At 35.5% G+C, this 25549-nt stretch overlaps 1 protein-coding gene across 1 annotated transcript; it reads left to right on the top strand.

Moving 5' to 3' along the window:
* Positions 1 to 10855: 10855 nt before the first annotated feature.
* Positions 10856 to 24308, top strand: LOC125226605. The gene is made up of 6 exons (XM_048130633.1): positions 10856 to 10997; positions 19932 to 20137; positions 20512 to 20647; positions 21064 to 21197; positions 21754 to 21955; positions 22613 to 24308. The coding sequence occupies exons 1-6, from the start codon at positions 10961 to 10963 to the stop codon at positions 22705 to 22707; spliced, it is 810 nt and encodes a 269-aa protein (XP_047986590.1). The 5' UTR covers positions 10856 to 10960; the 3' UTR covers positions 22708 to 24308.
* Positions 24309 to 25549: the final 1241 nt, after the last annotated feature.

Below are 25549 nucleotides of genomic sequence, written 5' to 3'. Positions count from 1 at the left end.
GCGACGTGTCTTAATTTTTTAAATACATAATCGAATCCGACCACTGAGTTGCGATATGTGAGCTCTAAAATTTAAGTTAGAGTCAATAACAACTCCAAGGTATCTCATAGTTGTAGTTTTCATGAGCGCTTGGCAAGGACATGGCCTCGTTCCAGGCGTTTGACATTGATGAGCGACTAGTTGTAAAGTTTCTGGTGGCTGGCTAGAGTTTCTTATGGAATGGGTTATGAATTTTGTCTTTTCGACATTAAGAGTGAGATAATTTTGATCTAGCCACACCTTCACCTTATCGAAACCCTCCTGAGCTCTAGTAAATGCATCTTTCCAAGTGTTTTCAGCAAAAAGAAGTACAGTGTCGTCTGCATATGTTAATATTTTTGTATTCGGTAAGTCTAGCTTGCACAGATCATTTATAAAGATGAGAAACATGGTAGGTCCCAAGATACTTCCCTGAGGTACTCCATAAGTCACAGGTAGATCGGCACTAACCTCATCGGCTAAAGTAACACATTGTTGACGGTCGCTTAGATAATCTTTGAATATGCTTAAAGTTAAGCCACGTATACCAAGCAATTCCATTTTTTCCAAGAGCAATGATATATGTACCGAATCGAAAGCCTTGGCTAAGTCCATGTATAATGACAGGCATCTTTTACCTTTATCTAGATTGTCCGAAATGAAGCTTGTGAGTTCATGAACAGCATCGTCAGTAGACTTTCCTTGACGAAAACCATATTGGTTAGCTGCTAAGATATTAAAGTCTTCTAAGAATTTAACAAGTCTCTTATTTAATATTCGTTCAAGTATTTTTGAGATTGAAGGTAAGATTGAGATAGGGCGATAGTTACTACAGAGCTTTTTGTCTCCACTTTTATATATGGGTATCACCAGGGCTTTCTTTAGGTTTTTAGGGAATATACCTTTATTTAAGCACAAGTTAAAAATGTGAGCTAGTATTGGAATGAAGATACTTTTGTGTTCTTTTAGGATGTTGTTAGGTATGCGATCCCAGCCCACAGAACATTTGTTTTTGAGGGTCATAATGAGGTATTCTATTTCTTTTTCGTCCGTATCAACCATCACCATTGAGTTCGGGACGGGAATCAAGTTTGCAGTCGCTTTGGTGGACATATGTATATTCTCCTGTTTGGACATAATGTTCTCCGCTTGGTTTTTACCAACATTAGCGAAGTAAATATTTAAATTGTCAACCGCGGCTTGAGGCCCTAAGTCAGTATCAAGTATTGCTTCGTTTTTGGGTTTAGGTTTTTTTGTACAAGTGATCTTCTTGATATTATCCCATAAGAGCTTATTATTATGTCCTGATTTAACAATCTCATGCTTTTCATATTCATTTTTAACTTTTTTTAAGATATTGCAGCAGAAATTGCTGTATCTACGGTAAGTGATTTTGAGAGTTTCGTTATTTGGAAATTTTTTCTGTTTAGCATATAGCCTATCCCTATTCTTAATACATTTTAAGAGACCAGGGGTGATCCAGGGCTTTATGATCATTTCACTTTTAGGAATATTATATACGATTGAGTTTTTGAAGATTAAATTTTGTAATATATTTGTAAAACTGTTGAGGGCGGTTTCAGGGTCATCTAGCCTTAAAATTTCCGTAAAATCAGTTTGTTTCAAGTCCGACGAGAAAGCAGTATGATCAAGTTTGGTACGTGTAGTGTCTTTAATTACTTTCAACTTTTTTTTAAGAAGGCATAATAACACGGCTCTATGGTCAGTTAGTGTTGATTTTATTACTATAGTAGAGGCTTGTGAGTTGGTCTTTAACATAGCATGGTCCAAACAAGTTCCACTATCTGGTCTAGTGATTAAGTTATGACACGGTAGAAGTCCATGAGATGCTAGCAAGTCCAAGTACTGGCCAGCACGGGAGTCTAAAGAATCATCTAGAATATTTATATTAATGTCCCCTATCACAGCAATGTCTTGGCAGCTCGTTAATGTATGTAGAACATCATTCAATGAGTTAAGAAAAGGTTGTATGTTATTGTAAGATGGCGATCGATATATTGCTATTATTGCGTAATTTGAGTTGATCTTTAAGACAAGGCAATTTCCCTCGTTAAAAGTAGGTTCTACCACTTCAATTTTGAGATAAGATTTAGCAAAAATAACTATCCCTTCATTCTTGTACGGGGGTCAGAAATACACTTACTTAACTTTGTCTTGGTTTTTACCATAGAATAGTTACGACAAATAAAAATGTAAGTAGTTTAAGCACCTTTTCTGGCACAATAAAAGATTTTTATTTATTATATTTATTAAGTTAGAATAAATACTGTCTACATAAGACATACACCGGTCGGCCAGTCGCAATACTCAACCAATCTTCCTAAAACTTTGTGTTCAGATTTTATTTCAGTTCAGTTTTTAAAATTAAATGGCTTCAGTCCATTGGGACTATTTCGCCAGTGTCAAGGTGATATGAGCTAATTATTTACGGTAATAATTTTTGTACGGTAAGTACGACAGTGTACGGTGAGTTAGCACTTGTAAATTGATAGCTAGATTTTACCAGAGCACGTGGACTACCGGCCGTTGACGACAAAAAAGAGGCTAAACGCGTTTCGAGATTAATTCTTCATCAGCTTCTCACTACAAAATTAGTTTACTGCATAATAAGCTATCGATATTACACTTTAAACAATATTAAAGAGTAAAAGAAAAATAAATTATTCACGACACGAAACCGCTAAGATGGCGTTCGCACCGGAAGACCCAGATTTTATTTCCTCGATTCAGTTTTTGTAAATTCGGATATTGTGGAAATTCCGATAAAAAAAAATTGAATAGTGGATTTTGCAGATTATAGTCACTTTTGTTTTTATTTGACATATAATTAATGTATTGATAATTGATAAAATCTGAATTATGTGAAAACCGCGATCCATTTTGTCGAATAATGAAAATCATGATAAATAATTGCGCTTTAAAATTCTGCAACATATACCGATATCTCGACGTACCGAAAATACAATCGTGATCGAGACGAACTTAAAATAAACTATTTAGTATGTAGTAATGATACTCTAAGTAATAGACATCGATGCATCAGAAATGAGTCAGCATGATACTTGCTATGATTTAGGTAAAAAAACTCGTCATCAGAACGTCGACTTCAAATCGCTTTCAATCTTCCCCTTGTTTCCATTCCCATTGAAAATTCGCCAAGCCGAAAAATGGATAATGGCGAATAAGGCACAACGTATCTGCAAAAATTGCGCTCAATACAATTTACTCTGTGATACTATCGCGTGAATCTCGTGGGCGACGGTCGTCATCGGTCTCGTTCATCGACGTCGCCTACCTAAGACACTTCCATAGAGATCGAAGGTTTGATTTCGTTGCGCCGCATCGCGCCGCATCGCGTCGCATCGCCGTCGCGTGACCGTCGTCGACGCAAGCTACGGCGTTTAGACGTGGTCACAGAACTAAATTTATAGATAGAAGAAACAAGTTCATCTATTTGTATAGGGGCCGAGCGTGTCAAATTTTGTACTGAAGTTGTTTCTTGCCTGTAATTTTAAATATGTCTCAGGCTCTTGATTGTTCATAATTTTTGTGTTGTTGCAATTGAATATCACGTAACGAGGCATTTTTTATGTTTTGATTGACTTCAACTTACAAAAATTGACGCCCGAAAGCTGCAAGCTGCGATTAAAGACGGACAACTCAGTGGATTTCACTGAGTTCATTTGACACGCTAAGTAGATACGTTTGCTTGATCTATGGTATATATGACATCTGTGGACGTGGTCATAAATAGCTTCGGTGACATTATAGCGTGAAGGAAGCGGCCTGGATCTTTGCATGTTTTTGTTATTGGGAGGTAAAGATTTACACAGAACATTTGGAACTACGAAATTATATTGATAATTGATGACACGACTCGCTGGTCATAGCAATCGTGCATGTACACAGACATAGAAATAATGCGCGTGTAATTTTCGTGGAGAGTGTACCGGTGCAACTTATGCAGCCTATCGTACACATATCGCATCATCATGAGCCAGCAGCGTCGATATCATGTCATGTACGCACCCTGTGATTGGTCCAGGGTGTTGCTATGAAGAGGAGATATGACATCGAACCCCACGTCAGGCACGGGCAGTCTTTCACGGCAAAACGGAGCGACGATTTGACGTGACTTTTTATGTGGAGATAGTTAAATGGATGGAGAGTAACACAGGCTACTTTTTGTTTGTTTCTAACCCCCCACTTACCTAAAATGGGGAGTCGACGTTTGTATGGAGCTTTCTGTATTTTTTCCGAATTTCACGCGAGCGAAGCCGCGGGCAAAAGCTAGTAATCATATAAAAAATTGTGTCTAGTGTCTGACGGTACATGTCAAAACAAATTAGAGGTACATTAGGAAGTGGTAAGGGTTGCTCAACTTGTCACAAACGTGTTCAGTAACTAAATTCATTTTAATAACTCTTTATAAATGTAACAGTTAAATAAGACGCTAGTTTCTTCGAGAAATTAATTGTATTCGACCAAAAGAACCTTCCCTTAAAGTTACACTTTGTATCACAATTTTCATCCTGATATTAAGCGAAACTTTGATACATTTACTTGACAACGTCACGATTAAGATATTTCAGGTTTATTCATAAATTTGGCACTACGATGAAATTATTATAATTATAAGTATATTTCAAGCAGTATAACGAAACATGTATGGACGCAGATTTGTTTGGCAGTTCACTAGGACTCTTTAAAAGTATCGTATATTCTCTATTAAAATAATTAGTACCTATATTATAAGTATTCAGACTGTACTTCCATTTTAAATTAATTTACCTTAAACTTCTTAGTGTATTTAACTATTTTAAGTCGTATAGTGGGTAAATATACTTTAATACTCTTATTGTAACTCGATTTTTGTAATTTAGAGAACTATAGGTCTATAATTAATTAAAATTTGTCTATATAGCTAAGTTTACATAGATATGTATATTATATGACTGGTTGTTCTTGAATAAATTAAAAAAAAATCTTTTCAATTGACCTTAGCCAATCAAAATATTAAACTAAGTTGTCTTCTTTCAAGAAAGTATATCTAAATAAAAGTTTTACTAAAACGTTAAACTTCTAACATTTATGCAGTCTGCAAAAATTTTATAATGTCGTCTGGAAAGTTTTAATTTTAATGGTAAATATTTTAAAAGAGTTTCATTCACGATTTTTTCGAATAATTCATGTCGTATTTTTGAGCATATTTAAACGGATTGCAACCCAAACGCAACATGTACAGTCAGTCACACAAATTGATTTGAAAGGAATGACCGGGCATTATGTAATGTATAGTGCCCGATTTATCACTTGGTCCATAACATATATACCGACATTGAATTGAACAAACGTAGTTACACTGTGAGTATAGTGTGTTTGGAGAGAGTAGACCATTGAGTGTGAATGCGACCAGTGGTAACGCTGAAAGTGAACGCAGCCGACGCGCACGAAGGAGGGTGGATCGTGCACTGTCTACTACGCAACTTTGACATCCTCCCGCCTTCTTCAGTTTTCCGTTATCATGATGCTTGAAACTGTGTCGAAATATATGCGCGAGCTCTACAAAAATCAGGAAGGTAATCACGGTCTATATACCGGTCAATATAAGTCTAATGAAAATAACCGTGATTCATTCAAAACTCTTACTTAAAATTCATATTTACAGTACCTACATACAATCTACATTTCTGCTGAATAAAATTTCGAAAATTAGGTACTCAAGTGGTGAAAACTAAGAGTGACACTAACACCTCTAATTAATGATAAAACTAACGAATTCTATGTATGGTTTCATTTATTGCCCGTTTAAGGCTTCCAGACTGTATGTACCTACCTGCAATGCACTGCAATGCAATGTCACAATTTTCGTTTTCTTTCAACCTCTTAATTGCCAAGAGTGGCATTGAGACTTTAGTAGTTTCATGTGCTCTGCCTACCCCTTTATGGGATACAGGCGTGATTGTATGTATGTATGTATGTATGTATGTATGTATGTACCTACCTACTAACAACGCGACAATGAATGTTAGCATCGATCGAATAATTAGGGTTAATTGGGCAAAGTTGCAAACCTCTCGCCGCAAAGTTAACTAAGTTAATGAAGTACTTCGACTCAATGTCACTTAGTTTACTTTTTGCTGGTAAAGGGCTGAGCCACAGTATAATTTATTTATTTATCGTATGGCTTTTACACACTGGTTAAAACTTATTATATGTAGTTACATTAAATTAAACACTATTTAAAATTTACAGTTCTGCAGATAAAAACTCGCATTATTTGTTAAGTTTTTGAAATCTTCCGCGGGCCCGTTGTACTTGGTGATGGGACACTCGAACACTATGTGGTGTATAGTCTGTGCAGGGTCTCCACACTCGCATGCCGCCGACTCGCTCCATCCCCACTTGTGCCAAAGATGCGCGCAGTTACCGAACCCAGTCCTCAGGCGGTTTAGTTTGCACCATATTTGTCTGCTCTCACTGAATCCCTTGGGCCGTTCCTCTGTGCGAAATTGAAAGATGGTGCAGTTTAATTGGTGTTGCTGAGCATCCCATCTTTCCAACCACGCTTGGCTATCTTTCCATGACGGGCTATATATGTGGAAGGTTTTAGCTGGTGGGTTTCGGGACTTGAGACGGGTGTTTTTGAGGCTATCAAGGTCTTCATGGATGGGCAGTAGGGAGTTACCAGACATTTTAGTGAATTCCCGTGCTAGGTGTTTATATCTGCGGATGTCCGGTGGTACGACATTGCTGAGGACCGGTAACCAGTTGGTGGGAGTTGGCATGATACAGCCCGTGATAATCCTCATTGTGTTATTTAGCTCAACGTCTACTCTGGCCACGTGTGCGCTATTCATCCACACGGGTGCACAGTATAATAAAGAGTACTATCGTACAGTATGGCCACTCCCGCTCCCCGCAGAAGGTGCCGCCCACCGCCTCTCGGTTACCTCACAGTTACCGCCGTCAAAAACGCGAACAGTCGACCTGTCATATTTGCATCAGATAGTACGCGTTCACCTACACGAGCTCAGACTGTGTGCAAGGAACGCGCCTCTTTCATATATTTGATCGCCAGTATCCGAGGTGTGGCTGAGCCTCGATGAGTTTTTGATATTTTAGAATTATCTAACTAAACGTTACGGAGAAGGTAATAATAGAAGTAACCATTTGAGGCGTTATGTTGGCATTGGGGGCGCTGTTCACTTTTTCGATACAATTTACCAACAAACAACTAACCCTTCCCTTCCAACCTCGGCTATGCCATAAAAAGGAAAAAAATCGTTCCAGAAAAATGCAAATTGATAACCTAATTTTAAAACGGATCCGTGCATAAGCATACGATGGGTTAATGTCATTTTCCGTCATGCCTATTGAATAATGTCAATAATAGTTTAGTCCTATTCACAGAACTTTATTTATATAGAAGAAACAAGTTCATCTATTTGTATAGGGGCCGAGCGTGTCAAATTTTGTACTGAAGTTGTTTCTTGCCTGTAATTTTAAATATGTCTCAGGCTCTTGATTGTTCATAATTTTTGTGTTGTTGCAATTGAATATCACGTAACGAGGCATTTTTTATGTTTTGATTGACTTCAACTTACAAAAATTGACGCCCGAAAGCTGCAAGCTGCGATTAAAGACGGACAACTCAGTGGATGTCACTGAGTTCATTTGACACGCTAAGTAGATACGTTTGCTTGATCTATGTTATATATGACATCTGTGGTCCTATTTATATAATTCTTATAACATTTACACTAGTCATAGGATAGGGTTTTGATGTTTGGTATAGTCACTGACTTATTTCAAATACAATGGGTTCCATCAGATGCTGGTTGTGCTAATAAATACATAAAATACATAAATATTATAGGACGTTGTTACACAGATTGACCGAGTCCCACGGTGAGCTCAAGAAGGCTTGTGTTGTGGGTACTCAGACAACGATATAATATATAATATAAAAATACTTATATACATAGAAAACATACAACTCAGGAATAAATATCGGTGCTCATCACACAAATAAATGCCGTTACCGGGATTCGAACCCGGGACCGCAGCTTAGCAGACAGGGTCACTACGCGCTAGGCCAGACCGGTCGTCAAACCTACATATAATAATTATGATTATAGTCGAGTTCAGTTACAGCTACAAAAATATAACTGGGCGTCTTCTGGGCGAGCTCATGACTCCATCGTAAGCCACGTCTTTGCCTTTGGCTAGTCTGTGTCCAAGAGTAAGCTATTATAATAAAAGAAAAAATATAAACATATAAAACAGTCATGTTCTTTCATAAAATTATTGTTCAGTTTGCGTAAGTGTAAATAATTGTACAAGACTGTACAAATTAATAGGGAAAGCTCCCTTAGGGCACCAATTCGTTAACACACAAAATATCGTATGATGACTTTGCGATCCCGATTCCACGAACAAGATTCGCAATCAAACGAAAGTAATAATCATTATTGTTCGTTGGAATTACCGTGGGAAGTTATTTATCCTTGTTTGGTGAAATGAGCACTCTGATGAAAATTAACGTGACATAGGTACAAAAACGCTTGTATTCCCAAAAGGGTTAAGTGAAGCACATTGTAACTACTGAAGTCTTTATTGCCACTTTAGCAATTATTTAAAGGATCTTCCAGATGATTGAATTATGATATTGCAGGGACAGGTTTGATCCCACTGCTCACACTAGGTACAATTGATGCCATGCCATATCCCACAATCGACTTTCACGGGAGGAAACGGGGTGCCGAAATTCGTAGCCCGTCGAACGTTCTAGTATTTGCACATTTAAAGTTTGCTCTATTAGTATTTTTCTCTAAAGAATTTATTTTCCTACTTCATGAAATATAATTCTAAACTTAAATATGTCTCACAAAAGTTTAACGTCTAAAATCAACTAAGTAAGAAGTTATTAAAAACCCAACGCTGCCGGTAAATATAGTCAACAGACTATCCGGTAGAAATAAATAGAATAATAAAAACCGGCCAAGAGCGTGTCGGGCCACGCTCAGTGTAGGGTTCCGTAGTTTTCCGTATTTTTCTCAAAAACTACTGAACCTATCAAGTTCAAAATAATTTTCCTAGAAAGTATTTATAAAGTTCTACTTTTGTGATTTTTTTCATATTTTTTAAACATATGGTTCAAAAGTTAGAGGGGGGGGGACGCACTTTTTTTTCCTTTAGGAGCAATTATTTCCGAAAATATTAATATTATCAAAAAACGAACTTAGTAAGCCCTTATTCATTTTTAAATACCTATCCAACAATATATCACACGTTGGGGTTGGAATGAAAAAAAATATCAGCCCCCACTTTACATGTAGGGGGGATACCCTAATAAAACATTTTTTTCCATTTTTTATTTTTGCACTTTGTTGGCGTGATTGATGTACATATTGGTACCAAATTTCAGCTTTCTAGTGCTAACGGTTACTGAGATTATCCGCGGACGGACGGACGGACGGACGGACGGACGGACGGACGGACAGACAGACATGGCGAAACTATAAGGGTTCCTAGTTGACTACGGAACCCTAAAAACGGTTTAATTATAAAGTCTTAAAAATAATATCAATTATTTTCATATGCGGCCCTAAAGCGGGACTCCTTTGTAACGATTATAACGCAAACTGAAGGTGTTTATGATTTTACGAGTACGGTGTTCCATTTGAGGATATGGCATCGTATAATAACGATAAAGTGTAACGACCCTATGAGCGGAAAAAATACCATTCACACGTTTCTGGTATAAACGGTAGGGCTAATGTTTGCGACATCGGTGTTTGGTGAAAAGTGTATTGGTTATTGCATCCTATAAGTATTATAGACACGTACTTCTTCTTTCTTCTTCATCGTATTTAGTTTTTTATACAATAATTAGGTACATGGGGACAAATTGAAAGTCACTCACAGGTCGAACGCAAGTAATCACAATATTTTACCTCTATTCCGACGTCACAGAAGACCATCGTGACGTGACGTTACATATATTTCGTGTCGGCCAGTGAAACGTCTAAAATAAGGTAAAATAATGTTAACTTATCGCGTTTCACATGTGAACTACTTTAGATAATTAAATGTACAAAACGCGAGACCTTTAATTGTTATATTGGGACATGGGGACATTAAAATATGTAGACGTTTTATTACGTGGCACAATTTCCTTATACATATTTCTAATCATTGGTAATACATAGGTTTGGGTCACAAGGGTGACAACCCCAATATAATGGTCGCGTTTCGCCGTAGTAGCTTTAACCTTTGGGCGAAATATGTTTCTACTCGGAGGTTACTGAACACACCAATAATTATGTTTCGACGAAATTTCCTTTGACAAAGCTTTTGAGTTCTGATAACATGTGCATTACCTATTGCAGATCTAATTTTTGACTTACAACTTTGTAATATAATCAGTCGACTCTTTTGTATATTAATAAGTTAGAGTGACAGTAAACTTTGTAAAGTATTTATATGATTATTATGAAAATAATCTCTCAAAGTTGTTAAGTATATTTAAATGAAATAGTAAAATACATCAGATGAGACGTGGAAACCTACAATGAAAACATATAAAGAAATTAATAAAACAATCATAGAACAAAGCATTCGATCGAACAATCAAAGTTCAATGTGTTCACATGTCACATGAATACTTAAGAATTGATAATACTCGTAAAATAACATAATACATAATTTACATTGACAGTCCATTCGTAACGGGCGACGAGGGGTGGGCAATAACTGAAGAGAAAATCAAGCTTAGTAGCGAAGCAACATCCGCGAGGAACGGTCGCTTGTTAGAAGAATTTTCGTCTCTAAAATTGCGCGAACAATTGTCTTCGTGATAAAAGTGTTTGTGACTTAAACAGGATGTGATGTAACTGTTTTCGAAAACTCTGGGAGGATGTTCGTCTTAGCAGTTATCAGCTTGCTTATACAAGGTAATCAACGTTTTGAGAAAACAACTCAAAGTTTTTGAGATTTTGGTATAGATTAATTACAGAGTCTTGGATACCGAATATAATAATACAGTAGGTTTTTTTTTTAATATCACGTCGGTGGCAAACAGGTATACGGTCCGCCTGATGGAAAGCGGTCACCGTAACCTATGGACGCCTGCAACTCAAGGGATGTCACATGCGCGTTGCCGACCTATTAGAAACTTGTAGGTACACTCTTTTTTTTTGAATGTATTGAGATACTGTAGTACCTATTTTATTACCTATTTTATTTTTAAATATTTTTAGTTAATGGTAAAAATCTTAACTAAGGTAAGGTATGAAAGTTAAAATGGTAACGATATTTAAATTACGTCAGCACAAAATATAAGAAAATTATTTAGTGACCTTTTTCTTGTAGTTTCACCAGTACAAAACGTTATAAATAGCGGTATGAAATAGATTTGAGTCTATACGTACATAAAAAATATAATTTTGCGTGGTAATAAAATATATTATATTCACTGAAGTTTATTTTATGAGTATCTATCTGTACATTAATCTAATCCACATGGATTTAAAAAAGCATCTTAGCCCCACGTTGGGCGCCAAAGTACAAAAACGTTTTTTAAATATAAAACCCACAAATTATGTCAGAAACTATAGTTTTTAGTTACAATTTATTGACAACTAAGGTTTTTGGTCGTACTTGGAGTAGATATTTTCAAAGCTTTGTCGGAAATAACAAAGTTACTGGATTCATTCGAAAACAAATCGGGCGAGCCATGATGAATTTTGGCTGTTATGCTTTTTTATATTGCATGAAGGTAATACCGATGGAATCATGTGTAGTCCGATACGGTTTTAGGCGAATTTATTAATAAATCTAACTAAGATATATATACATATAACGATTCAATCATAAATATCATGATTTCGTACTCGTTTGTGACCAACCAATTAAAAAATAGGACTTTATACGAACAAGCCATGAACAGAAAAGATCTTTTATTTCAATTTTGATATTGAAGCCATGTTGTTAAAGCTTTAAGGTTAAGAAGGAGAGCGATAAGACAGGAAATTAAAGGAAACAAATAATGTGACATGCCTTGTGAAGATACAGGAACAACTGTTTTTATTTAAGTACTAAATTAATTTGTGTATATAAATAAAACATTTTTTTTCTATACGTCGCATATGTAAGTATACGCATAGGCAAAATATGCAATGCATTAAATGGAATCTGCTCCCTAAAATTTGTACATTATGCTTGGAAACATACTTGGCTACTTGTCATACATAAGCAATGCAACACATATCAATAATGTTTTATGTATACAAATTACGGGATGAAGGAATGCCATAATTCATTGCATAATAATTGTTCAAAAATTCAAAATTCAAAACCCGCAACCTTGTTTTTTCAAGATATTTCTTTAATACCGTAAGTAAAAGGTAATCTTACAAAGTCCATATGCTTGATCGCTGACTAAATCATCACCTAAAAATAATCAACGAAATTAAAATATTGAAAAAGCCGACATAGTGGAATAAGATTAGAAACTATCGACTAATTTCGCTTTCAAACAAAAAAAAACTAAATCTAAATCGGTCACGTCAAACTTATAACCAGAGATCGGACGGATTTGCGACATTCTTAGTGACTTACGTCATTTTAATGACTTTTAGTATGAGATGACGCACAAAAATCCGATCTCTGCTTATAACAAACACCCCGTCGTTTTTGCGCCGGGGGTTAATAAGACGATTCTTACAATTTACGTTTAAAATTAGTTTTATTTCCCGCGGATTCAACCTAAGCTTGATATAATAAGCCGTTCCAGGGGGTGGCGAAATATTAAAATGTCACGGATTTCCACATTTTATGAGATTCTGAGTTTGTTTAATATTACTTAATATATTTCTGAGTATTGGTTGTGGCATTGAATTATTTCTGGATCTGCGAGATTTTCATTGGAAATTTAAGAAAATATTTTTTTTTTGAAAGAGAAAATATATATTTTCCTTTTGAAAATAAAAGTTTCTTTGAGAGAAGTATAATACAAACATACTTGTTTATTCTAATATCAGAAATATTCTTCAATTGTGCTGTCATAATATATAATATGAATCATGAGATTTTAAATTTTTCGACACACTACAAAATAGGTAAATCGGTAAAATTAATTTTCATAACAAAAATATTGTAAAATAAAACTATGGAAACGGATTAAATCGCGTATAATGAATTTTGGTGTTGGACATTTGCAGTTTGTTATTTGTCAATTTTGTGTAGATTAATTGGTTAATTATATTTTTTAAAATAGTAATGGTAATTTTTTTGAATATTGTATAACTAGCTTTATTAATAGTGTGTGAACCTGCCTTAGAAATCTATAGGTATTATTTGTGGTCGTGGTTCGTTAATATTTCTTGTATGTGGGTAGCTTTTGCACATTTTAATTTTTCCTCAGTCACCCGTTGACCACGAACGCTGTAAAGAGTTCGAAACGTCGGGATGTATTTTAAATTCATTATACGCGATTTAATCCGTTTCCATAGTTTTATTTCATGAGTAACTATCGCGGTAACCGAAGAAAATATTAAAAATATTGTAGTAGTTAATCATGGACTAAAGACCTAATAACATGATCCACCAGTCGATCCTACTAGTAAATAGTTATAAACCAGACGAAAATATACCAATTTCATAAGATTTATTCTGCCGTAAAGAAAACCGTCTAATAATTTCAAACACGTACCTACCGAGCACGAAATAGCTACGAGAGTAGAATTCAGCAATAATACAATTTCTCATTGTATCCTTACTGTCGATATAAAATAAATCTTGGCTTCTACTCCCACGGGCGTATTGGGATTATGACAAAATGAGCTGAGATAGGAGGATGAGAAAAATTATTTATAGCACAAGGAAATAACAAAACACGATCTCTCGGTTTTATTTAGCCCATGGTTGGCTGGTAGAGAATGCCTCCTGATTAAGTCCGCCATTTGCAATTTTCCTGGATTGTACAATAAAGCTGCAAACAATATACATACAATCACGCCTGTATCCCATGAAGGGGTAGGCAGAGCACATGAAACTACTCAAGTTTCAGTGCCACTCTTGGCAAATAAGGGGTTGAAAGAAAACGAAACTGTGATATTGCAGTGACTAATAATTAATAAAGCTTAATATATGAGAAAAAGGGTCCACAACTCATTTCTCAGCATTATGCTACAAAATTAGTTCTAGAACCAGATCGAATTCATAACCTGTTATTAAAATCAATTCTGTATATTAGATTGGTTTTGATAATTATTTCGGCCACTTTCCCATGTTTACCATTATTGAGAAAAAACAGAAAAAAAATTCCACGTACTTTTTTAATTAAGGTTACTAAAAATGTTAGCAATTTTTTAAGCCTACTTACTACCTAAAAACGTGTTCTAACTGTAACATATCACTGGTATTCTATCTAGTTAAGAGGATACGGTAGCGAAAATGCTAAAATGGAAAGGAGCCCCCCTTTCAACTTGGGAATTTTAGTTAAATATACAAGTGTTATTAACTAGATTTATCGAAAAAAAAATGTCCATTAAGAACAACTCAGTCAAAAGATATTTCAAAAAAACCTTTAAAATAGAGGTTCCGCTCTCGACTCTTTCCTTCTTCAAAACTTAATCAATCGGAACGAAATTTAAGACTCTGAATAACAATTAAATAATCTATGTCGGACCGTTTAGATTTTTTGGTTAATTGTTACCAATCTTGAGTATCACACCTTTTTTTGCGCCACAATGAAAAAGGCCGTTTTTGGAAATTTTTGATTGGCTCTAGAATCTTTAAAAAGCAGAATATGAAAAAATCATTGCTCTATCTTCAAAAACTAGGGAGGAAATAGTCGAGAGAATTTGTATGGAGAATTGACCGTATCGTCTTGAGGACAACTCTCAATTTCCTAATCCATGAATTAAAAAATACCTTTAAAGGAGGGTGACGTAGATTTAAAAGGGCATTGAAAAATCGTTCCAAAAAGGTTCCTACGAGGGAAGGCTATTAACGTAATGCAGAATCTGTGTAGGGAGTTAGTGGGGATTAAACGATCCTTTCTATATTTGTTCGTAACCCACGGCATTGTAGGTTTAACCTACAAATAAAATGATTGCAAACATCCGCATTAAAAAATATTGATTTAAACTTTTACGATTTTTACACTTATTTAAAATTTCAAACGGGACTTCATCGGGTATTAATGGTTTAAACACCATGGTTTAAACACTAACCTCCAACGTTTCAAGGACGGCATTATTTCCGTGGTATCGAAGCAGACTCAAGACCACGAGACCAAGGAGATAATGCCGTCCATGGAACGTTTATAACGACGTTTGCAATTTTTAAATAATTTAAATATTGTTTGTTGTCTTAACGAATTTTCTTTGTTCACTTAAAATATAACAAAAATGTAATATCTGTCATACGTACAGGTATTATGTATCATTTCCACAAATAAATAATTGACTGGAGCGACAGCTGGTATATTTTCACGTAACAATATCCTTCTAACCGGTATATTTATAACATACCGACATTTTACCGGTATTTTAACAGGTTAAATAACAAAAAACAATGTTAATTACTGGGCAAGATAAACAAAAATAAGTATTATATTGTAAGGTAGTATTTTGTAAAACAACATAATGTACAGCGGGGCCAATCTCGACTGGGGGACAATTGTAACTAATCCATTATTACACTATGATGTTGAGTTCTACATGCTATCCGTGATCCACGCCTACCATACATAAACGGTGGACACTCTAATAATGCAAACATTGTAAAACATGAAAAAATGGATCAGTTATATTTGCCCTCCAGTCGGGATTTGCCCCGTTTTACCTTAATAACTTAATAAAACGGTATCTCCTGCTAATGCGGCTTGCACTGCGTTGCCGTTCCTACCATGTCATGAGGTTTAATCATAAAATATACATAAAAAACGCCATAAAAAAGGACAGCCAAAAATATGTGATCAAAATAGACAAATGTACAAATATGTTAATTTTTCGGAATATGTAACAAATCAAATTATTTTTTATTTTTTTTAATTTGTTGTTTTTAAGTAGTAGGACTACTATTATATAAATTATAAACTGAAATAGAAACCATATACTAAAGAAAAAGCGATCAAGCCAGTCTTCGCCACCAGTGGGCTTGATCGCTTTTTCTTTAGTGTATGGTATCTATTTCAGTGTTAATTTTTCGTTTATTATTCAATAAATTAAAAATTTGTGAGGACTGGAACGTAGTACTTATATGGTTATTTTATATCGATGGTATTTTGATTTCATATGATATACCGGTATCCAATATAATTTTAAGAACATTAATATGAGGACACTACTGGAATATACAATATATTAAAATTTGATTGGTTCGAATCCCGGTAAGGGCATTTATTTGTGGGATGAGCACAAATATTTTTTCCTGAGTCATGGATGTTTTCTATGTACATAAGTATTTGTATATTATATGTATATATCGTTGTCTGAGTACCCACAACACAAGCCTTCTTGAGCTTACCGTGGGACTTAATCAATCTGTGTGAGAATATTCTATAATATTTATGTATTTATTTATATGGGATGAAAATGCATCTGCTTGAGACAAAACTACATAACAGCTACAATAGTAAGTTCATAGTCTTAATACTGAAATACTGACAAATACTTTAGAACAGTATAGTTGGCGTGTTTCGTCAAGTTTAGCGAGAACTTCACAGATTAAGCTGAAGTTTAGGTTCATACAAGGAATCTGATTTTGACTGTAAGAACTTGTTATAGTTTTGACACGACCCTGGCTACTAGACTCATATAAAATTTGGCAGAAGAAATGATTGTTTTTTGTAGTATTTTACATAAAAAACAATATTTATAGATTTTGGGTATTCAAAGTGAATGATAACTACGTATTTTCGATTAAAAATGTGTATAATATTTTTTTAAACTTTGGCCACCGAAAACGCTGTCACGTAAAGACGTCATAGAACCTAACTTTACTTAACTTCATGTCAAGTCAATCACTGACATAATGAACTTTTTCTACTCCCGTGTTGTTATTCGTCATTTACCGTGTCGTGCATAGATCGTTAAAACCCTACATAAAAGATGCCCGCCCTCGCCCGGCGCCCCGCGCACCCACGCATACGATATAGCTCTTACAGCATTGTTAGTAGCCGGGGGCGGGCGGCGGCGCGGGGGAGTGCGAGTGACAGGGTGAGTGCAGAAACATTGCAGAGGACAAGTCAAAATACGTATAGGAAACAGTGCGAATTTCACGAAAGTTATTCTAGAAAACTATTCAAAAGTAAGTGCATGGTCGTAGAAAAGTATTGTATGCAACGGTGCTTAACTGAGTCAAAAAATACTCGTGGCGTCTTAATAACAATTTTCGGCTTCGCCTCAAATTGTTACCCACGCCACTCGTCTTTTTTGACCTCCTTTAAACGCCTGTTGCATAAAATACTATTATGCCTCATACTTAGGTAATGTCAGAAAGATTTGTGTTTAATTCGATTGACGTCATGCAGACAATCTATAAATTAACATGGCTAATGTTGTTTTTGCCTGATTAAGTGAAAGTATACTTTAAAAATGTTTTTTTGCGGTTTTCAAGACGTAATAAAATATGGTAATATTTTTTTTCGGTTAATTGGACAGTAATTAATAATATAGGATAGCAACAACAACATACAATCACGCCTGTATCCCATAAAGGGGTAGGCAGAACACATGAAACTACTAAAGCTTCAGTGCCACTCTTGGCAAATAAGGGGTTGAAAGAAAACAAAACTGTATAACTGTGTAACGAATATAGGATATAACTCGAACTGAAGTCTTCTCCGAGACCACGGGGACAACGCCGTCCTTGAAACGTTGGAGGTCAGTTTAATATGTAGTTATACGCGATTAACGATTTTAAAAATAATGATGTGTAATAATCGTGAAAGTTTAAATCAGTGAATATAGATAGACTTTAAAAAAAGGTCAAGTAGCCTATTATTGAAGTCCGGATTGCCTTTAATCCTTGGTGAATACAAAATGCGCTTTATGAATTTAAATGGAGTTTTATTAACTTTTTAAATAATTAAAGTTACAAAATGTGATCGCGTACATGTCGTCGGGTCGGATCGCGGGAGAAGAAGAGAATGCAAGTACAAAATATGTTTGCTACAACTAAAAATGCTTAAGCTAAGCTTACACTCTATATGTTTTGTATTAAACAATCCTCTTTTTCTCTTTCCTCTTAAAACTTGCACTTTTCCAACGTCACTAAACTTCTAAGTCTTCTAACACTTTTCCTGTAATACACACATATATATTATGTCATACATACCTACTTAAAAGGGGTAACAGAGCATATGCAACTTTTCAAATTTTAGTGCCACTCTTTGTTGCGTTAATGAAGGAGTTGAAAGAAAACAAAATCGTGATTTGTGTTTATGATGATTTGTGATTTTGTCATAAATCGCAAAAAAAACTAAGCACATAATTATTAATTATCATATAAAACATAATCATTGATCATTTAAAATGCACACGAAAACAAAATGACACTGTAGGTTCTTTTATGTGCTATCTTTACAATCTTTCGTTTCTACATACATCATGTGTCAAAGTATGTCAATACCATGGTAATATGTTTATGTGTATGAAAAAAGTATTATTCTATACTCAGGTAGGATGGCCTTGTTAAATAATTCCTTGACATCTCACAATTGGCTTTCAAGTAGTTTGACTCTAATTTTCGTTTCGATTAGTTTCGTATTTTCTAGACAATCTAGACATCGTAATCGACCTTCAAAATAGAATCAAATTCTTTTCATAATCGTACCAATACTTTAAATTGGAATCGGGCTAAAAGTCCCCTCCAGCATTAGGTACTTGTCTTGAATAATGGTACAGTCCAGTTTGCAGTCACTCTGGGGAAATAAACGTAGATAGACTAGATTAAATTTGCACACAGCGCTTTGTCAAGAGGAGAAATTTGATTTTAATTACAATTGCCTGGTTTGAGTATAACTTTTCGCTTTGTCTGTACCTACCGATTTGTATGTTACTACCAAACGTTTGGATAAAGTAAACACCCGTAATTTTGAAATCAGAACGAGTAAATTAGGATCTATTTAATTCATGAGTCGATATTATTTATACATAGTTTAGAGCCATTATAGTGTAGCTATTTAGACGATGACATATCTAGATAAATGGGATAGAAGTCTATATTGTAAGGATTAGAGTAAGACATTGATATACATAGAAACATTGTTTTTGATGCACTTTTTTATATTTGATGCATAATTTGAATAAATTTGAGAAAGTTATAATAGAAAAGGCTATTAAAAGAGCGGCTAGAAATTTTAAATCTAGTGGTAATCACCACTCGTTTTTCAATTCTGTCAGTAGAAGTTAAATCACTATAGAACAAAATTCACGAAATCGAATGGTCGACATTAAAAAATCGGCCCCTGGGACCCCGGGAGTATGAGGATAAGAGTTCAGGATGATACCTAGGCCAACGTTTTCCTTGGTAATTTCAACGAGGCAACGCTGCCAGTGTCATGGTGACGATTAGGGCCGGTAACGGTGTTTAAGTTTGACTAAATCTGTTGCGCATCAATTCTTTTGGAAGTTGTTGACGAAGCATGTACTTAATTATTACAAGCTTTTATTTAACTTGTTTGTTTTGTGTCCACTTGACGAAGTTTGTGGTGCTAATCATGAACTATGTATACTATACGTGTGTTGTTTTATGATGATGTAGGATAATGATGATCTGTCATTGAGTTGCAATGAAATCAAAAGTCTAATATACTCTAAGGTTCTCAATACAGTATCCGATTTAAATGAAATTCACGACAATTTTTTTTGTTGCAGAATCCTTACTGCTGCGGATGGTGCGCGTAACGGTGCCCTCGTATCTCGTGCGTGGTCAGCCAGCTCAGCTGAACTGTGACTACGATCTGGGCGACGACGCACTCTACTCCGTCAAGTGGTACCGGGACAACGAGGAGTTCTACCGGTACATGCCGAAGTTCGATCCACCAAAACACGCCTATAGGATAGAAGGGATCAAAGTGAATGTGAGTTTGATTTTTGAATATGATAGTACCTCTTGTTCTTCCTTGCGTTATCCTGGCATTTCGCCACGGCTCATAAGAGCCTGAGGTTTACTTCTGCCTGAGGTTTAAATCCAAGATTGTAGACAATTTATGACAGAATGCCATTTAGCCTTTCAACCCCGAGGGCAAACTAAGTCCTATTTGGCTTAATCCGGTTTCTTTAAGATATTTTACTTTAACGATGAGCAACTCTCATTATCAGAATGTCATTTCGGAAAACTCATTGATACGAGTCGGAGTGAAACTTTAAGTATGCTACTTTAGTTTTGTTAAACAGTTTAATTAATATAGCTTATACTTTTTTTGTCCTACTTATGTAGACTTGATTTTTTTAGGTAGCTAAGTCAGATGACCGCAAAGTGATCCTGCACCAAGTAACGTTGAAGACGTCGGGGCTGTACCGGTGCGAGGTGTCTGCAGAAGCACCGAGCTTCTCCTCAGCTGCTGGAGAAGGGAAACTAGAAGTTATTTGTAAGTATTTCCCATTACTTCAAAATGATATACCACATTTTTAAGATGCTCTTGTCCGTATGATGAATATAAGATGGTTGAAAGCGATGGGCTAGACCAGTGTTTCATGTTTACTTATGGGATTAAGATGTTATTCAAAAATAAATTAGTTTAGTTACTATAAGTTAGAAGACATAAGTTTACATTTTAATGCAAAAACCGATGTTGGTGCGAAAACGATTAAGACTATCCGCTTGCACTTCCATGATGAAATGTGCCTCTCTATCATTTTTCCACATTTAAGCGTCAGTGAAAGTTCCATTTCGTTCGCTACGGGGCATAAGGGATTGCGATGTTGTATAGACCAAAATTTTCACTTTCAGGTTATGTTTACAATGTCAGCTACACATTTCTATCAACAATTTATTTGTCCTCAGATTTACCGAAAGAAGGTCCTAGAATAACGGGAAATGAACACGAGAACCGAAGGGGAGATTCAATATTTCTTAATTGCACGTCGGGGAGATCGTACCCAGAAGCCGTGCTCAGTTGGGACATCGATGGGGAAAAGGTAACTCAATATATGTATACTTTAAAATACATTCCTTTTCTATATCATTTTATTCTTTACACCTTTGTCGCCCATACCATAGAAATTAAATGTTCGCTATGTTTCATCATCATTATTTTGCCCTTATTCCAGTCACTTGGGGTCGGCGCAGCATGTCTTTCTTTTCCATACATCTCTGTCACTCGTCATCTCATCATTAACTTGTTTTAGTTCCATATCATCTCTCACACAGTCCATCCACCTCTTCTTCGGTTTTCCCCTCCCGTTACTTCCACCACCTTCCACATTCATTCGTAATACCTTTCTCGTCACATGGATTTCATCCCTCCGCATTACATAATCCATACAATATTACAAATTAGTCCCACCGCTAGACATTAATTTTTGACTGGTAGTCCATAAATATAACGTGTACTTGGGACAATAAGCGCCTATCCTTACGCATGTTGTATATGGTTCTTCAAAACAGGAGCCGCTGAATAGATTCTTAAAGAGTTTTCTCGGGATGTTGTCTTCCAATTGAGACATGTAACTAATCTCATACATAATTATCTAGGTGACAAATCCAGATCTCCTAGTGGAGTATCCTCCATCTCTCCACGCTCATGGGCTGATGTCATCAGCTCTAGGCCTACGGGTGCCAGTGGGGCGGACCATGCAGGTTCGGTGCACAGCCCGAGTCGCACTCTCCTGGAGGGAGGGCAGCGAAGCTGTCGTTGGAAGTCAGCTGGCGGATAGCAAGGAAGCTATGTTGCTCGGTAAGACAATGTTAGGTAAAAGTACCAGTGTTCGACACGCGAATACACAATATATGACAAGTTAGTTTTAAATTAGCATCTACTAGGACAGCCATACTAAGTGTGCTAGTGCTAGGGCTCCGCAAAGCCTCTCTGGGGGCTCCGTGTGAATTTTGGTTACCTGATACGCAACTTCAACTCTCTTCCATAAAACCAAATTCCTTTTGTACCTTAAAAACAGTTTCAGGTAATACCTCACATTAGAATCTAATGATTACATTTTACTAATAGGATTACTTATTAAAATAAAGATTGCAAGGGTGCCGTCAGATATTTAGCTTTCTAAAAGGGGAAATAAGTTTGAGAACCGCTGTACTAGGACACTGCCCAGCCGAGACGAGTTCAAAAATTTACCCATTTTATTTTCCTAATACTAAAATCTAGATCTAAATCTATTAGAATCTATTAGATGGGCGAATTAATTTTACTTCAGTGATTCACTTTAGTAATATACACGGTGTAACATGACAACGATGGCATCTAGGCCACAGTACCTTTTTCTGTAGGTATAGTACTGAGGTACGGCTTTTTCTTAGACTTTATCTGTCTATACGGAGTTATACATGTCTTTGGTGGTATTAAGAGGATCTTATATTCACACAACTATTATTGTTTCAGTGAAGAGCTCAAGCGAGGTGCCATCATCCAGCATAATCCTGTTAACAGTAGCCCTTGGGCTCCTCATTGGGACGACGGTACAATCTGGGACGTGATAAATTATCCCCGGTTTTATATTAACAAACGTGATTTAGGCGTAACTCTTCGATATTACTCCAGAAATCTGGCTGAGAGTTTGATGTAAGAAATTGTCGTAAGATTTTTTTTGGTAGAACGAGGCGAATCGGGTCACAGGGAAAAATCGGGCTACAAAAATTTTACTTATGACTGGTGTAAGTAAAGAGTAGAAGTTCACAGTGATAATTTTGTCTACAAATATCAAAATAAATCCTAGAATTATGACCGATTTTTTTGTCCTGGTCCGATTTGTTTTGTCTACCCTATATTTCAATCTGTTTTTTTTTTCGTGACAACTTCATAGTTTATATCATTTGTTAACTGAGCATTGGGGAAGGATGACTGAGGATACGCCTGAGAAAAAATGAAACTCCAGGATGGTGGTGATGCTACTAATACCTATTTTCTGCATAGAAATTCTATTTTCTGCATTGATTGTAAGAGGGAACTACATTTTATTGCTGCATTGTATTATAATATTAACACATTCGGAAGCTGAGTAGTACGGTGATAGCGATATTGCAGTTCAAGAAAGCCTTAACCGTTATGGGATGTATTATTTTGGGCTGAATTCGAGGTTCTGTGGATCGGAAACACTTAAAAACACACAGGAATCTGGTATAGCGTTCTATAAAAATTGAAATAAAAGTGAATTAAAAAAAAATGATTTAAATAACAAATGAAAGTAAAAAATGCAGGTTTATTTTTACTACTGTATAGACTGCAATACATATCTAATATATTAATAATTTAGTGAGTGATGTATTATTTCGTCCGTACGGATATCAAAGTGTTAAAATGTTATGTAATAATTTTTCTATAATTTTGATTTGGTGTTTGTAAACTTCTGTCTACTATATTTAATAGTTATCTGTTTTACAAGGGGGCAAAGTTGTTGTTTAACCGCACGTGCCAATATTGATACCCGAGCACCAAAGATTCCAATATTGAACCGCGAGCGTAGCGTTGCGAGGGTTTCAAGTTACGTAGGTTAAACAAACTTCATCATTTTACAATATAAAATCATCATTTATAGGTAAGTCAGTCGGCTTAAGACATCAAGTTAAAGTTTGTAGGAGATTACTTTGCTCTCTTGCGGTTAAAACGCAATTTTGCTTATTGTTTTCAAATAGAAAAGAAAGTCTTTATCAGTTGGTGTGGTGAAAAAATATTTTTACCTGAAAATATACATATGAGAAAAAAGCGTTTCATTAACTTTTGTAAATTTGTAAAGTATCACTTTACGTAACTATGAACGTGTAGAACTGAATCTTAATTATAAACTAAAATCAAGCGAAGTTAGGAGAGATACTGATAGGAATATCAGCAACATAATTATAATGAATTGAATGATATTTAAATGTATTGTTAAAACTGTATTAATGTAAAAACTATTGAACTGACTGCTTATGAAATAAATGAATTTGTGACTAGTTTGACTCGTATATATATAATTTAATATTTACGATTGAATAATTGTACAACTTAAGTAATTTTTTCTACTCCCGAACTGTTATTCGTCATTTACAGGGTCGTGCACAGATCTTTAAAACCCTACATAAAGGTCTATTCCCCAAAGCCAGCGTCTGCCGGCTTTCCGCGCATGCGCGCAGTATCGAAAAAACTGAAAACGCATTGTTTGGCTCTGTAACCATGGCAACGCCTTATAACGACACTGCGGGCGTGCGCGGGAAGGCTTTGGGCAGCCGAGCTGACAGTGCAAACTTTTGAGTCAAAATACAGGAAACAGTGTGAATTTCACGAAAGTTATTCAAGAAAACTATTAAAAACTAAGTGCATGGTCGTAGAAAAAGTATTGTATGCAACGGTGTTTAACTGAGTCAAAAAATACTCGTGGCGTCTCAATAACAATTTTCGGCTTCGCCTCAAATTGTTACCCACACCACTCGTCTTTTTAGGGTTCCGTAGTCAACTAGGAACCCTTATAGTTTCGCCATGTCTGTCTGTCCGTCCGTCCGTCCGTCCGTCCGTCCGTCCGTCCGCGGATAATCTCAGTAACCGTAAGCACTAGAAAGCTGAAATTTGGTATTAATATGTATATCAATCACGCCAATAAAGTACAAAAATAAAAAATGGAAAAAAATGTTTTATTAGGGTACCCCCCCTACATGTAAAGTGGGAGCTGATATTTTTTTTCATTCCAACCCCAACGTGTGATATATTGTTGGATAGGTATTTAAAAATGAATAAGGGTTTACTAAGATCGTTTTTTGATAATATTAATATTTTCGGAAATAATCGCTCCTAAAGGAAAAAAAGTGCGCCCCCCCCCCTCTAACTTTTGAACCATATGTTTAAAAAATATGAAAAAAATCACAAAAGTAGAACTTTATAAAGACTTTCTAGGAAAATTGTTTTGAACTTGATAGGTTCAGTAGTTTTTGAGAAAAATACGAAAAACTACGGAACCCTACACTGAGCGTGGCCCGACACGCTCTTGGCCGGTTTTTTGACCTCCTTTAAACGCCTGTTGCATAAAATACTATTTATTAGAGCACCCTTTAAAAAATGTATGAATGTCTTGTAAAAATGAATTTTGGAACTCCGTTATATTTGTTTTAATTGTACAGTGTTTTAACAGTTAATGAAAATGAGATTGTCTGTCATCATTTTATAATTGTTTGCTGATTTTAATAATTATGTAAATGATTAACTTTGGGCATTTGTTATTTAAGAATGAATGTTTTACGTTTAAATAAATAATATTTGTTGATTTTTGCCATTTTGATTTAAAAGCCTTTATTATTCAATAATAATGGCTGATTTATTACAGACTAACTGTAATAAATCAGCCATTAA

Source organism: Leguminivora glycinivorella, chromosome 5 (assembly GCF_023078275.1).
Source record: "Leguminivora glycinivorella isolate SPB_JAAS2020 chromosome 5, LegGlyc_1.1, whole genome shotgun sequence".
In the NCBI taxonomy this organism is placed as follows: Eukaryota; Metazoa; Arthropoda; class Insecta; order Lepidoptera; family Tortricidae; genus Leguminivora; species Leguminivora glycinivorella.
Note: the sequence above shows the minus strand (reverse complement) of the source record. Positions and strands in the feature narration are given on the sequence as shown.

Excerpts from the sequence above, each read along its gene's own strand:
- LOC125226605 (XM_048130633.1), top strand. The coding sequence starts at position 10,961 with ATGTTCGTCTTAGCAGTTATCAGCTTGCTTATACAAG. Across the intron at positions 20,648-21,063 it reads AGGGAAACTAGAAGTTATTT|ATTTACCGAAAGAAGGTCCT; the intron begins GTAAGTATTTCC and ends ATTTGTCCTCAG. Across the intron at positions 21,198-21,753 it reads GGGACATCGATGGGGAAAAG|GTGACAAATCCAGATCTCCT; the intron begins GTAACTCAATAT and ends ATAATTATCTAG.